The sequence below is a fragment of the Thamnophis sirtalis genome, unplaced genomic scaffold (genome assembly GCF_051295495.1).
Source record: "Thamnophis sirtalis isolate CommonGarterSnake01/CBP01778 unplaced genomic scaffold, rThaSir2_p1.2 scaffold_6, whole genome shotgun sequence".
Taxonomy (NCBI): Eukaryota; Metazoa; Chordata; class Lepidosauria; order Squamata; family Natricidae; genus Thamnophis; species Thamnophis sirtalis.
The window spans coordinates 120,556,967-120,573,251 of record NW_028261386.1 but is presented as its reverse complement, the minus strand read 5'-3'; the positions used below and the strand labels follow the sequence as shown (position 1 = coordinate 120,573,251).

The 16,285-nt window shown below is 41.0% G+C and overlaps 1 protein-coding gene across 1 annotated transcript; it reads right to left on the bottom strand.

Moving 5' to 3' along the window:
* Positions 1 to 10,241: 10,241 nt before the first annotated feature.
* On the bottom strand, positions 10,242 to 15,084 carry HTR1B (5-hydroxytryptamine receptor 1B). The gene has a single exon (XM_014068572.2). It carries the CDS (start codon positions 14,706 to 14,708, stop codon positions 13,554 to 13,556), a length of 1,155 nt encoding a protein of 384 aa, XP_013924047.2. The 5' UTR covers positions 14,709 to 15,084; the 3' UTR covers positions 10,242 to 13,553.
* Between the last annotated feature and the right edge of the window lie 1,201 nt (positions 15,085 to 16,285).

Genomic DNA, 16,285 nt, shown 5'->3' with positions numbered 1-16,285 from the left:
AATTTCATACATACATTCACAATTATATGATCTCATAACTGTTATTAATAATATGTATTTATAACAATTTGTTCCCCTACAGTTGACAATATACTTGAGATTACTTTCCTACCATCCCGTAACTCCATCTTATCTTACAACATTCCTACTTCTTCTTCCTTCTTTCCCTCCTTCCTTCCCTCCTTTCTTCTCTCCTACTCTCCTTTCTTCCCTCCTTCCCCCTTCCCTCCTCCCTTTCTTCTCTCCTTCTCTCCTCCTTCCCTGCTTCCTTCCCTCCTTCCTTCCCTTTCTTCTCTCCTCCTCCTTCCTTTCCCCCTTCCTTTCCTCCTATCTTCCCCCCTTCCTTCTCTCCTACATTCCCTCCTTCCTTCCCTCATTTCTTCTCCTTCTCTCCTTCCTTCCCTCCTTTCTTCTCTCCTTCTCTCCTTCCTTCCCTCCTTGCTTCTCTCCCTCCTTCCTTCCCTCCTTCCTTCCCCCCTTTCTTCTCCTTCTTCTCTCCTTCCTTCCTTCCTCCTCTCCTTTCCCTTCTCTCTCCTTGTGAGTTTCTATTCAAGCACTGCATCTCCTAAGGATCCTAATACGGTATTGCAGGGTCTTCAAATAGAGACCCTTACTGCTTGGTTCATATGTGATCATAATACTGGGGGTGGGGGAACTGGAATTTCAAAACCAGGTTGCAAGTACATTTTGGGAGCGGTCCATTATAACTTCAACCAGTCACTAAGCGGCGAGTTTATAAGTCAAAGACTATATCTATATAGGTTTTTTTTCTATTTTATATGTTTACATAGTATATTTCTTGTTGTTTAGTTATACTGACTCATCAGGAGGCACTAAGTTACTGGATTTATCCCGATCAGATACAGATAATCAGAAATTATGCTTTGGAGTACAAACTTTCTACTGAGAATTGAATTCACAGAACTTCACGCTTTAGATTATACTGTACACAGCAGGACTGTCATACTCCCAGTCTGTGGGCTTGATGTGTCACGCACTGGCCATGCCCATGCCTGGTTTAGCGAGGGGGGGGGAGTCCCAATACATCACATGATGCTACTGAGAGGATGTGAATTTGACACCCTTGGTATACAGAGATAGGAGCTATCCAAGTGCTGACACTCGACAACTCCAAGAAGAGATCCCTAGAAGCTCCCAGAATGGGTTTATAGTCCGGTCCATCTACCCTTAAGCTCTCAGAGCAGAGAAATAGAGATTTTGTATTATGTCATTTACCCATGCACAGAGTTTTACATGACTCTGTTTCTCTGCGCTGAGAGTTCATGAACTCTCAGTTGCTAGAAGGTATAGTTTATTGTTCCACATTGCTATTAGCTTTCATTTGTTCAACCACTGTTGTTTTGTTGTTGCTACTATTGTTGCTTGGGCACAGAACTGAAATTATGTTATATTAGCATTAATTCTGGAATCACACTTGGCTGCAATAGCAGCAGAGGTGGGTTGCTGCAGGTTCGCCCTGGATTGGGCGAACCGGTAGTAGTGGCGATGGGAGGCTCCGCCCACCTTCCCAGACACTTCTGCGCATGCGTGAATATAGGAGCGCACCCAAACCGGTAGTAAAAAAAATAGCAATTCACCTCTAAATAGCAGGACTATATCTATACTCTCTATATATTTGTACGTGTATTTAATGTAATGCAAGAGGGAACACAACTAAATATAGTTGGTCATATTATTTTTTCTTGAATAAGGACTGTTAGAAAAATATGAATTTTATGTCTGTGTGTAAAACAATATTTGCCATTATTTTTCCATAGAGAGAGCTGGGGAGCATTTGTTTGTTTATCATTTTTATAGCCACCCATCAACCGCCAAATATTTGTGACAAATTATGTGAAGATCTGCTGGAAAGGCCCGTGTTTAAAAGCCTCAACTGTTACCTTTTAACCCTCAAAAAGAAAACCTCAGTTGTTAGTTCAGACTGTGGGTGACACCCCCCCCCCAATCTCTTATCCATTAGAAAATTTCTAAAGATGGGATATTTTGCTGACTTTTGTTAATTAGTTTTAAATTTTAATATTTTATTTTTTTAAGCTGTTAAGTTACCATGAATACTTACTTCAGCAGAAAGACAAGGTAAAATGTATTAAATAAATAGACTAAGTATACTCATAGCTTTGAAAGTTTTTTGGATTCTCTACTGCAGTATTCCAAAGCAAATGGCTTGTTTGATGACACCTAACATTTTGCTTTTTACCATTTGGAAACAAACAGCAGACACTTAAGCAGAAGTTCTAAAAAGCTAGAATCTCTGCTCAAACTTCTCACATTTCTCTATAATGCCAAATCTTACATTATTTTTGTATCGCAAGAATTCCTATATGGAAACTGATAATGTATAATGCAATGGAAACTCACTGATCTATTGAGCTTGGTTAATGTAAAACAGAGGAGCATCATAATATATCTGGTAATGGACAGCAGCAGAATAAGCACCAACTGTTTACATGTCTGAATTCCAAGAACTAACTTATCCAAACACATCAGAGAGACAATAATGAAGATGAAAATTGTATTAACAGTTGCACATTTAATTAATAGAAAAACAAGTTTATTTGCATTATTGATGAAAGCAGGATGTAAAAAACAATTGTAATAGCAAAAATATTGTTTAAATGACAGCACTCATACACAGATGCCGGAGATAATGAAAACTGTTCACATTAAAGAAAGCTGTGTGATTATAGCAATTATTAATACATTTAACTGGAAATAAAATAAGCATTTAAATGATTAATTAATAAAGAGCCCTAATGAAAAGTAAGAAACTGTGGAACAGAACCCTATAAAGGGGCAATTAGCATCTACAAGATTAATATAATTCCAGTTTGAGATTTCTAAGTAATTCTCTTAATAGATTTACCCTTCTTACGTATCATAAACCTTATTAAAAGAATCCAGGATAACCTTAAATTAGGGGTGTCCAAACCTGGCCACTTTAAGACTTGTGGACTTCAAGCATAGCTGGCTGGAGAATTCTGGGAGTTGAAGTCCACAAGTCTTGAAGTTGCCAAGTTTGGGCACCCCCTGCCTTAGATAAATGCCTCCAAGCTATTCAAGTTATTACAACAGAAATAAATTTGTTATAACATATTGGTTCCACCACAAAACCGCGGACGACAAAATCGCGCTCGACGAAAGCGCGGACGTGACGTCATCACAGCGCGACGAAAACATCGTGTTGTGATCGATAAATGTAAAAATAAAGCGAAAACCTTACCCTAACCCCCCCAAACCTAACCCTAAACCTAGCCCTAAACCTAACCCTTAACCTAATGCTAAACCTAACGCTAACCCTTAACCTAACGCTAAATGTAACCCTAACGCTCTAAACCTAACCCTAACCCTTAACCTAACCCTAACCCTAAACCTAACCCTTACCTTTATGTGAATCGGCTTGCTTTAATTTTATTTTTATTTCAATTTTTAATTTTTTTCGTCGCGCTGTGATGACGTCAAATGCGCGCTTTCGTCGAGCGCGCTTTTGTGGACCGCGGTTTTGACGGGTCACGAACATATTTTGGTCAGTTATAAAGTAACAAACAATAAAGTGATCTGTTAATAAATACCAAACACTGGAGTACAGGTAGTCCTTGATTTACCACAATTCATTTAATGATTCAATTCAAAGTGACCGTGGTATTGAAAAAAGTGACTTATGAGAAGTTTTAGGACTTCGTTAACATATGACTTATGACCAGTTTTCACACTTGTGATCACTGCATCCCAGTCATGAGAACAAACTTTTGGGTGCTTAGCAACCAGCATGTATTTATGATGGCTACAGCATCTGGAGATCCTGGGATTGTCATTTGCAGGGCCTTCTGACAACCAAAGCCAATGGGAAAACCAAATTCACATAATTCACTTAACAAATGTAGTGATTCACCTAACAATCATGGCAAAAAAGTTTATAAAATGGGGCATGACTCACTTAACAAATGTTTCGCTTAGCAATGAAATTTTTTGGGTTCAATTGTGGTGGTACAACCAAGAAGTGCCCTCTTTTGGGAAAAAAGAACAACAGAAGCCAAGAAACAAGAGTTATGGTTATTTATATATATATTTTACCAGTATATGAAAGAAATTTAGCGGCATAGTCTATGCATGTTCATTTGAAAAAATAGGTCCTCTCGATCTCAGATAGTGAGCTAAGCAAATTAAAATCTCATTTCACATTTTATTCATCTTTTTTCTCAAAGCTTCTCCTGGTTGAAATTCATAAAGCTGAATTTAAACTTTATAAATGAAGAAGAAAACGTAAACTATTTCTCTATTTTTACCTTAACATCTGTGAGAAATCATATATCCTTACCCCTTTCTTTTTACAAATCCATAAGGAAAGCAGAAATGAAGTGGAAGTAATTTTTGGGGTCCTAAATGGAAAGAGGGGCTACAGTGTAATTACACATGAATGGGCCATGCACCAAAAGTTTGATCTCCAGCATTGGGGGAAAAAAAGGCTGTGAAAAAAATCTGGTCTGAAACTTTGGAGAGCTGTTGTCATTCGCAGGAACTAGGAAGAGGTAATCTGAGGTATTCTATAATTTTTTGATTACAACTACCGCTTTGGTTATGCTGGTTAGGGGTGACATGGCAATATAATATAAAAGATCTTAAAGGATTCTAGGTTATCTATCCCTGACACTGACATTTCTCAGCTATCTAGATCAATTTCATGATTTCCTATAAAGTATTTTATTTGTATTTGTATTTGAAATTTATTTATAGGCCGCCCTTTTCCCTGGGGGGACTCAGGGCGGCTCACAACTCATGGGGAGGGGGATACAAACAATAGCACATAAAAACAATATATAAGTAAAAATAAAACACAACATTCATACCATTCGGGTGGGGGTGAGTTACAATCTTTAACCCCAGGCCTGACGGGATAGCCAGGTTTTAAGGGCTGTGCGGAAGGTCTGGAGAGTGGTGAGGGTACGAATCTCCACGGGGAGATCGTTCCAAAGGGTCGGAGCTACTACCGAGAAGGCTCTCCTCCGCGTAGTCGCCAGTCGACACTGACTGGCAGATGGAATTCGGAGGAGGCCTAATCTATGAGATCTAATGGGTCACGAGGAGGTAATTGGCAGAAGGCGGTCTCTCAAGTATCCAGATCCACTACCATGAAGGGCTTTATGGGTGGTAAGTAGCACCTTGAAGCGCACCCGGAGACCAATACGTATGTCCCTGCAGTCAACATTGCCTTTGTCCTCTGGAAACAAATTGCTTGGTTCCCACGTTCAAATGTGGGCTACACCAGAATGTGGGCTATAATTTAATCTCTATAATAGGAACAGCACATAGACTTTACAGTGCTTTACAGCCCTCTCTAAGCAGTTTACAGAGTCAGCGTATTTTTCCCCAACAATCTGGGTCATTATACTGTCCTCAGAAGGATGGAAGGCTGAGTCAACCTTGAGCCGGTCAGGACCGAACTCCAGGCTGTGGGCAGAGTTCTGCCTGCAATACTGCATCTAACCACTACACCACCAGGGCTCTTAGTGCTCCCTAAGATGCAAACTGTTGCCATTTACAAACGTTGCTATTACCTTGAAGAAATTTCTCTTCCTCAAGCTGTGATTGCAACAAATTACATTATAATTTTCTTTCCAAAATGCTATCTATAACTTTTCTAAATATCTGTTTCAGAATTCCATGGGGAATGCTGTCCTGTCTATTCTTTGAGCTGCAGCTAATGATACACACATTTTTATTTCATGAATATCCTTCTTTTTTGCTTTTCAGTTCTAATGCGAATAGCTCTTATAGATCCGTTTCCGACATCTTTTGAGTAGTGAGTTTAAAAAACACTTACCTAAGGCAATTTCCCTAATACAGTAAAAGGTAACATTAGAAAAACACAACAGATACAAAACCGAAGTTCCAAGAATCCATCCACAGTGCCAACTAAGTGTAGGATTCTGATGAAGAAGCTTTCTGCAGTATTTCTGCTTGGCATCACTTCCAAGAAGTAAAGTGTGCATTAGTACATAAACCTCTAGGAATACTTATGCTCCAAACGCAAGAGGGCTTTGCTTGGGTATCTTTTAACACTTGTGCAGAACACAGGATGTTTCAATAGGGGCGCTTTGCCCTTTTATGCTGCAGGAGATAGTAAAGTCTTATCTGCCAAAATTGTTTCTTATATGGTAGCAGTCCTCTTTTGCCAAATATCCTAACTGCGTGCTGAAAGACTAGCTACAATGTCCCTATGCAGTGGGTGACAAAGGCATCTGCAGTGGATGACAATGAGTCTAGCCCAGTGATGGTGAACCTTTTTTGGCACCAAGTGCCAAAACCAGAATGTGCGTGCATGCACGTGCAACGGAGCACCGGAAACCCAAAACCAGCTGGCTGGTGCATGCATGCCTGTTTTTTTGGCCATTTTCTGGTGCTCCGGTGCCCACGAAGACCAGTTGGCCAGCTGGCATGTGCATGAGAAACCAAAAGAGCAGCTGGGGATGGCACACGTTCCCACAGAGAGGGCTTTGCGTGCCATCTCTGGCACACGTGCCATAGGTTTGCCATCACGGATCTAGCCTATAGATAAAACTGACCATTCTTAACTCCTTTTGCTGAAGCTTAGATATTTATGAAAGTTCATAAGAATTATATTTACCATAGCCTGTCAATTAAGGACTCTATGTATTAGGCATGGTTCAGTCTGAGTCTACATTCTTCAAAACTTGAAAAGTAAAGCTCCCTGCAGCATTCATATGGCTACAACACACGCACCTTCAAAAACATGTTCATGAATGTCATTATTACTCAATCAGAGGTATACAATTGTAAATAAGGGAAGAAACTGGCAAAAATGAAAACGACAGAAACTAAGACAAGTCACAAAATGTCTTTTTTAAAATAGATATTTTCTCCCTCCTTGCAAATTAATCAATATTCCCATTTTCTGTTCCTTCCAAAAGTAAGCAATGAACTGTAAACTAGGACCAAATGTGATCGTCTTGATCATCTCTGCAGATTTGATCCAAAGCCAATTAAAGTTTGTAAAAGAACGTTTCAATTTACTTTATCAACCATAAATGCTCCTAGAAATAAGCAATGAACTGAGAACGAGAACCAAACATCAATTTTGCAAACTTGCTGCAATGTCAACAGAAGTTTGAAAAAGAAATAAAATGTTTCAACTCACGTTATCAATCATACCTCTTTATTGCATCAAGGAGCGCATTTGTGAAAACATATTTTCCTACTGGACAAATCCACATTTTAAAATGAATGTTCAAAAGATTACAATAATTTTGGAACTCTAATGGCTTAGAAGTGCTTTGTATTGTGTTCTTTTTAAATAGATGAATCTCACAGCTATTTATCTTTGAAGAAATATTTGGTCTTAATAGGTAGTCCTCAACTTGAAAAAGTTTGTTTAGTGACCAAAGTAGCAACGGCACTGAAAAAAGTGACTTACAACTGTTTTTCACAATTATGACCTTTCCTGACTCCCCATGATCATGTCATCAATATTCAGGTGCTTGGCAGATGGCTCATATTTATGACCGTTGCTGTGTCCCAAGATCATGGGATCCCCTTTTGCGACCTTCTGACAAGCAAAGTCAATGGGGAATCCAGATTCACTTAACAACCAGTTTACTAACTTATCAACTGCAATGATTCACTTAACAAGCAAGGGAAGAAAGGTGGTAAAATGGGACAAAATTCACTTAACGTTTCACTTAACAAGAGTAATTTTGGGCTCAATTGTGGTCATAAGTTGAGGATTACCTGTATACTGTCTCATGAGACCACAACCAAGAAATGAATACTTGGTTATTTATTTCATATTAGAGTTTCACTATTATACTTCTTAAAGGCCTGTTTTGTTCTCCCCCCAAAAATAATTCTTTACCCAGAATCCTTTACAAAGATTATACAGGTATTCCTTGATGTACAACTACAACTGAGCTCAAAATTTCTGTTGCTAAGTGAGATTTTTGTTAAACAAATTTTGCCCCATCTTATGACCTTTCTTGCCACAGCTATTAAGTGAATCACTGCGGCTAAGTTAGTAAAACAGTTGTTAAGAGGATCTGGCTTCCCCATTGGCTTTCCTTGTCAGGAGGTTACAAAAGGTGATCACATGATATTGCAACCATCATAAATACATGCCAGTTTCCAAACGCCTGGATGTTGATCAAGTGATCACAGGGACGCTGCAACAGTCATAAGTGTGAAAAAAACGGTCATAAGTCACTTTTTTTCAAACTGTTGTAACTTAAAATGGTCAATAAACAACTAAGTAAGCTGAGGACTATCTGTATTGGTTGAATGTGGGTGGCTCCTCTTCCCATGATCAGGACCACGCATTTTACAATTACCAAAGGGTTGAAAAGGAACCTATAAGCATATATGCATGTTGTTATCAACAGGTAGCGACTGGGACCCTACTCAAGTTTCTAGTCAGCAACATTCACGAGTTGCATGTAATGCAGTTAGTAGGAATCTTGTGTGCCAAAGAAATGAGGCCTCAATTCAATTACTTGGCAAGGACAGTAAATAAATCAAAACTGTTTTAAGTTATTTTTACATCTAAACAAGGCCTGGAATTTAAGACACATAAATCTAAAGGGGGAAGAAAACTATTCTCATTTCTGTCAATAACTCCAAAGAAGGAAAAAAAAACTTAGAACATAGAATCATAGGGCTGGAAAGGGGCCCAAAAGGTCTTCTAGTACAACCCTCAGCCCAAAGCAGGAGACCTTATACCACCCAAAACAAATTAGCAATAGCAATTAGACTTATATACCGCTTCATAGGGCTTTCAGCTCTCTCTAAGCGGTTTACAGAGTCAGCATATTGCCCCCAACAACAATCCGGGTCCTCATTTTACCCGCCTCGTAAGGATGGAAGGCTGAGTCAACCTTGAGCCGGTGAGATTTGAACAGCCGAACTGCAGAACTGCAATCAGCTGAAGTAGCCTGCAGTGCTGCGTTTAACCACTGCGCCACCTTGGCTCCAATCTATTGTTGTCCAATCTATTTTTGAAAACCTCCAGTGACAGAGACCTCACAACTTCAGAAGAAAATCTATTCCATTGATTAATTGTTCTCACTATAAGAAAATTTCTCCTTACATTTAGATTGGATCTGTCTTTAACAAGCTTCTGCCCATTATTTTTTGTCCTGCCCTCTGGTGCTATGGAGACTAAGTCATTCCATTCTTAGGCCTTAAGTACTTAAGTACTGAAAGATAGGCATTGTGTCACACACAGACACACAGACACACACACCATCCTTATCTTCAATAGGCTAGAAATACCTAGCTTCCTCAACCATTTATTTTAGGATTTAGCATCCAGATCCTTTATCATCTTTGTTAATATTTTAAACCAATTGGACAATGGTTTATCCAATTGGATTACTAAACTACTTGCATATTAGAATAAGGACATTTTCTTTAGCCCAAGGACTGCCTTGACAATGGGATTCCCCACAGCTTCTACATGCCTTACTCAACACAGAATGTTCTCTGTTTCCAAGCCAGCTTCACTTCCTAATAAAGGGGAAACTACTTTCACTTATTAGGAGTCTTGGGTTTACCCACCAATTCTTTTAAGTGGAAGTAAAAATAAATATCAGAATTTATGCCTTTTTAAAAAGATATCTAAAAGACAGGGACATACGATGTGGCGTTCTTGCTGAATCTAAACAGGTATTATTGTCTCACAAATGAAGGCAATATGTGTCTAGTCAACGCCTGGTAAGAGATTATCTAAAAACCTCCATGAATATCCTTTGAATTCCATGATGGGAGAAAGGCAGCATACATGAATTCAATTAAATAATGCAGTGTCTTGCAGTATCCCCCAAACAAGTACGAACACATGGACCTACAATGTACTTTACCAGATATTGGCAGTTTTGCATATCTGGTTAAATTATTATATAATTCTTGGTTTACTGCTTACCATGTTACATGAATCCAGACAATTGTCACTTATTCAAATAACCATGGTTTTGTATATGCATGAACCCAATCACTGTTAAGGATCGCATCTGCATATTTGATAAAGTGGAATGCTGTCCAAGATATTTGATCGGTATTATATTTGTTGTGGCTCCGCAACAGCTGCCAAATATAGCTACAATTAATTGTTATCTTTTTCCTGCTGTCTCATCATCTTATAAATGACATAAAGCTTTAATCAAGTAAACAAATATCATCTTCCTGAGTAACACAATTTCTATCAAATACTCTTGTTGTCACAGTAAAGCTTTTTTATTGTTTGATTTTCAGCTACATTTAAGACAAACACTTGCAATGCAATCCTTTCAAAGCAAATGGAACAGAACAACATAGTCTGGTTTTTTTTTAAATTTTGACTGCTGGGCTTATTACATAGAGATATTTTATCTAATCTTTGAAAACAAGAGTAAAAATACATAATAAAGTAGGTTCCAATTGTACACACCAACAACCTAAAGGATCAAAACAATGGTTAGTATTTCAGATGATTTAAAATTTGTGTTAACAGTATCATACATATGAAAAAAATCTGTAAGATCACAACATCAAATGGCTATTTTTTTTTAAATTCCAGATTGATTAAAAAGATGAAAGGACAGGACTTTCACATTTTTTCCTATGTTCCCCAAACAGGAACACAAGGTCCTTCATTTTTGAAGAAGACTGTAGTAGTGCAAACAGTATTAAGAGACAAGCAATCCATTCCACTTCCTGTCTGTGAAGTATGATGGCTAAATAAGTCTCAAATGTTACAGTATCAACACTTACTGATTTAAAACAAAAATAAATATTTCTTGAACAACCATTTGCTTTCCATAAACAAGCAACCTGAAGAAGTTATGCCACAGTGTACAGTTCATTTCAGTGCAAAAGTTACATTTCAGGACTTTCAGAATGAGATTAGCAGCTCTTTCAAGAAAAAATTAACTGGGAGTTAACTACAGTACATGAAAAAAAATGCAGCCATAACATATGAAAACCAAACAGTAATGCAGAGGAAAGTTATGTTTGCAAAGTCAGTGAATAATTCGTTCTCAAACTTCTTCCTGAACTCACCATCATTTTTGAGACCTGGATTTAGATAATAATACCATAAAGGCCTCATAAAAAAAATCCAATCAAATTTAATCTTTAAAACCAGAATATAAATTTTTTATTGTGTTTGTTGACATCCACTCCTTGACATTTCTTTCTTCTACACATTTGCTGTAATCTCAGGCAGTATTTATATTTTAGGTCTCTAGGAATAAAGATGATGGAATGCTTTTCTTGATAGTACATAAAACTTATTTACTGCCTAACAAGGATTGGTGAAAGTGACTCACACTGTGAAAGCATTGTGTGTATTGTTTATTTTTAAAGGGGGAGAGGGAAGTACAATTATAAACACCACTGTTGAAGTCCTACTTTTATAGGGGGAAAAATGGCAAGGAATTCCATGAGAATGTAGAAAAATATGAGGTAGCAAAGGTGAGTGCCCGTTGTGCTTCCTTAATATGGCTGCTGGAATCAGGTAGGACAGGAGAATTGCCGTGTAATTGTTGCTAAGATGGATCGCATGCAGTTCTTTAGATCTTACAGTAGTTAAGATGCAGAGGATTTTATTTTCTTCTTCCCTATTCCTCTCTCATTTGGGCAGCTTGGCTATACATCGGAGTCTTAATTTATACTTCTATTTTTACCACTGCAGAAAAGCATTAGTCAGATTTTCTACTTACCCCAACACATGGGCAAAGGAAGCTATTGCCAATCCTGACCCAGATCACAGAAGGAAAGCTCTCTAAAAGGATTCTAATCAAAACTTTTGTGAGGCTTCTGGCATGATGTGCCATCATTAATTTAATATCCTGTTCCCGGGAGATCTCTCCTTCCCACCAAAAAAAAAAAAAAGTTCATAATCCATAGGGGACCTGAACCAGACTGTCCTATATAATAAAAGCTATTTTAGTAACGCCCTTAACTTGAATAGTAGGGGAGGTATTCAGTGGGTCATCTTTCTTTCAAGGATTATATAACATAGCAAGCATGAACTGTAATAAGGTTTTGAATGCAGTTTGTTCAAAGCAGTGAATATTGTATAAGAGTCACTTCTTGGCATCTGGGCTTTAGGCAGATGACAAAGAAACTTTGCAGCTTTCTCAGTTTCTGAAACTGGGTCCTGTCCTGGCCTTGTTGTCTTAGTGGCATTAATAATGTAGAGGAATCACTCATTCAATCTGTTTGTCAAAGCATTTCAGGAAAGAATGGGATGGGACATGCGAGAAGAGATGAATGAAGAGTAAGGATAAGAGAAATTAAAACAGTAGATGAGGTTCTGTACTAGAAAGCGTCAGGAATACAGAGTAGATTCCTTTAGGAACAGAATATATTAAAGATTTGAAAATCTGCTTAGGAAATCTGTGTTAAGGAAAAATTGCCTTGCGATAATAGAGGAAAAAGCCTTTTGAGGGGGGAAAAGGTTCATTTAATAAGAATTATTACACTCATAGTAGCCGCAGTTTGTTCAGTGTCCACGTAAGGAATAAACATCTTTTTTTTTTCCTTTTGGAAAGCAAACTGTGAAAGAAAGCTTTGAAAGGATGATTTTCAACTAAAACAAGTGAACAAAAGACTAGCTGATAATGAGTTATTTAAAAATATGATAGGAAGGAGGAAACATGGATAAATAAAAAAATAAGCTTGCAAGCTATGGCACTTGATTTTGCAAGCTACCATGCACGCACTCACACAAACATATGCATGTAGAATAGTTTGCTTTTTTTGAGGGGGGGTTGATACTGGCAGATTGTTAAACAAAAAAGAAGGCACATCTGTACCAAAAAAAAAAGATGAGTTGCTCTTCTCATGCTGAGTTTTGTCTATATTTGATTGCTTCCCCAACATTCCTTCAGCCCATTTATTATATGCAAGTGAAGGAATGGTTATCGTTAAGACTATCAGTACTAGTTCTTCCAGTCCTCTGATCCATTTAACTACTAAGCATCATGCGCAATTCATTATAATGTACTCTGCATAGTCTTTTAATTTAGCAAGCTAGCAGTTAAAAAGGAGGGAACATGGCAAAGCACTTTCAAACACAGATGTCTGAGAGGCAAAGATCTCCTAGCAGAGGAGATGGGATGAGAGTCACTTAGTTCAAGTACAGTACAGTCACGTTCCATCAGGTGTCTCCACAAAAGTTGTCCAAAACCTCTCCAGTTCCTACCACAACGGCTCTACAAAGGCAAAATCCAGGATCAACTCTCATTTTAAGGCCAAAAAAGACTTCTTCAGCAACATTAGTGGGAGCAGAGTAAGATGCAGCATATTTTTAAACCCAGGCTCAGAAGGAGGCTGCTTTGCAGTTACCTCTACCCTGAATGAGAACCTTTGCTAACTGGCACGGCTCTCCTCTCTACTGAATTCCAATTTTGCCATCAAAAGATACTGCTTTCTGGAGAGACAGTAGCATGGTAAGAATAATCACCTACCTGAAGAACCAGTCACACAAAATGCATTCACTCAAGCCTCCGACACCAGAGACTTTTATATTTAACTGCACTTATCATTCAACTTGTGCATCGGAACCGTATCAATTTATGAAAAGCTTGTTTGAAGTCTTCGTTGGACATAGTGTAGATGATAGGGTTGATCAGAGAGTTAAGATATCCCAGCCACGTGAAAAAGTCAAAGATGGCCATGTGGAACCAGCAAGCATCTTTACAAATAGGCAACACTAAACTAATGATAAAGAAGGGTAGCCAGCACACAATGAAGGCTCCTAAAATAACCCCTAAAGTCTTGGTTGCTTTCCGCTCTCTGGCAACCATCAGCTTCTTTTTTTCCAGAAAAGCATCCGATACCTTTACTTTGACCTGGTTCGTATATATGGGAGACCCCATTTCACTGGAGGCTTCCGAGATCTTGCAATTTATAGAAGTGACAGAGGACGTTGACCCTGGGGAATCTGTTATTAAGTGAGCCCGAGTTAATCTTTTGCCGGTGTTCTTTGGCGTCTGTTTCAAAATCCGAGATCTGGCCTCCACATAGATCCTTCCATAAAGGATTATCAGCAGCATGGTAGGAAAATAGAACGCCCCCACCGTGGAATAGATGGTATATAAGATGTGGTCTGAATTCACCACACAGTTAGACATCTCTTCCGCTTTAGACTGCTGCCAGAAGAAAGGAGGGATGGAGATGGAGATCGAGAAGACCCACACCAGGGCAATCATGCCTGCTGCTCTCTTGGGAGTCCTTTTAGTCGAATACTCCACTGCATCTGTGATAGCCCAGTATCTGTCCAGGGCAATCACACACAAATGGAGAATGGAAGCAGTGCAACAAGTGATGTCTGAAGAGAGCCAAATGTCACACACAACCTGGCCCAGGGTCCATTTCCCAGTCACAGTGTACATGGTGCTGATAGGCATGACCAGGAGGGAGACCAGAAGGTCAGTGACCGCCAAGGAAGCTATGAGATAATTGGCCGGGGTGTGGAGCTTACGACTCTGGTAGACAGTGGCAATAACAAAACCGTTGGACAATATGGTGGCCAAGGTGATGAGAGCCAAGACGACGGTGAGGACAACCTTCCAGGAGAACGGGGTGCCATCTTGGTAGGCGGAACTTTCTTCGGGACTGCAATTCCTGGTCTGGTCGGAGTCATTGGCGTGGAAGGGGTTTAGGCCCGGGGTGGCTTGGCAGAGCCTAGCTTGATCCATGCCTCCAAAGTTGCCGGGGACTCGGGCGAAGAGGGGAGCGCCGCCAGTCTTCAGCAATCCGAGGAGGGCAGCGCCCTCCTCTCCTCACGCCCACACCTCAGGAGAATCCCGCCCGGGGGATTGAGGGCACGCGAGCCGGGACGGCAAAGAAGGAGCACGTGCGCGCAGCTCTTCCAATGGAGGCGCCTCCCGCTCGCCGGGCGGACCATGGCTCGCGCCGCCGCCGCTGCTGCTACCGCCGCGCTCTTCTTCGCTAAAAGCCCAGCCGACGCCTCAGCACGTGCCGGCCGCCGAGCGAGGACGTCTCCGCCAGCGGCAGCGGCTGCCGATTCGGTGGTGGCGACGAAAGGACATCGCGGTGGGTACGAAGTTCGACGCGACGGTTCAAGGCAGCAGCGGGCCAGCGGGCGGGCGGGCGAGTTTTCTTTGGCGAAGCGCTTTACGATCTCCCCGGGCGAGAGCGAGCCGCGAAGAAACCGGGAAAGGGCCAGCTGGCGTGGTTTGCCACCGTTGTTGACCGGGCGTGACTGGACGCCGCCTCTCTCGCAGAGGCGCGGGGCGCGCAATGGTCCCCCATGGCGCCAGTTCCACAACTTTTGGCAGAAGCGGGCGGGCGGGCGGCTGGAAGGTAGGCAGGGCAGCGAACTCTCGGTGTGAGTGAAGGTCTTTCTCTCTCTCCCAGGGCGGAGCTCAAGTCCGGCGGATGCAGACTTCTCCGGCAGAGGCGGCCGGCGCCTCAGCAACCGAAGGCGCGCGGTCCCTACCTCTGCTCTTTCCTTCTCTCCCTCTTTATATATATCTATATATTGGCCCGCCCGCTCAGACTCCACTCCGCACTGTGCGAGCTTAACAAGGCAACTCGTGGTCTTTTCTCCCAGAGCTCCGGGTTCCCGGCCCCTCGCCACCGCCCCGCCTCAGTCTGCCCCGAGAGGATTCCGCCGGGTCCTAAGACCGACCCTTTCATTTGCTCTCCCCCGCCCCCGAACCCTTTGAAATGTATCCTTTCGCCAAACCTTCGCTGACTTTGTCAGCGGGGATTCTGCATTAAGTTGAGTTTTTGATCTCTTTCAAATGTTAATAACGGCATAACGACCCTAACGGCAACTCAAAACGGTGGTGTGGGGGCGCTTGAGACGGAAGGGCGCGAAAATGCCAACCGAAACCGAGTCAAGAGAAGTGGCGGAAAAAAACCCCCATCAAACCCCAAAACTCGGATTCGCTGCTTCTACAGCAGTGTTTCTCAACCTTGGCAACTTGAAGATGTCCGGACTTCAACTCCCAGAATTCCCCAGCCAGCATTTGCTGGCTGGGGAATTTTGGGAGTTGAAGTCCGGACATCTTCAAGTTGCCAAGGTTGAGAAACACTGTTCTACAGGATGTACGGACGTCTAAATCGATGCAGTTTTTGCGGCTGTAGTCTTTAATGGACGATAAACCTTCGTATTTTAGACGTGAGAATATGCCCCACCACGGCTGACACGAGATCCAACCCAAGAGGGTTTTCTCGACTCCCGCGTGTGATATTGGAACCCCTCTTTCTGCCCTTTACTAGACATAGGAAATGGGACTAGAGCAGT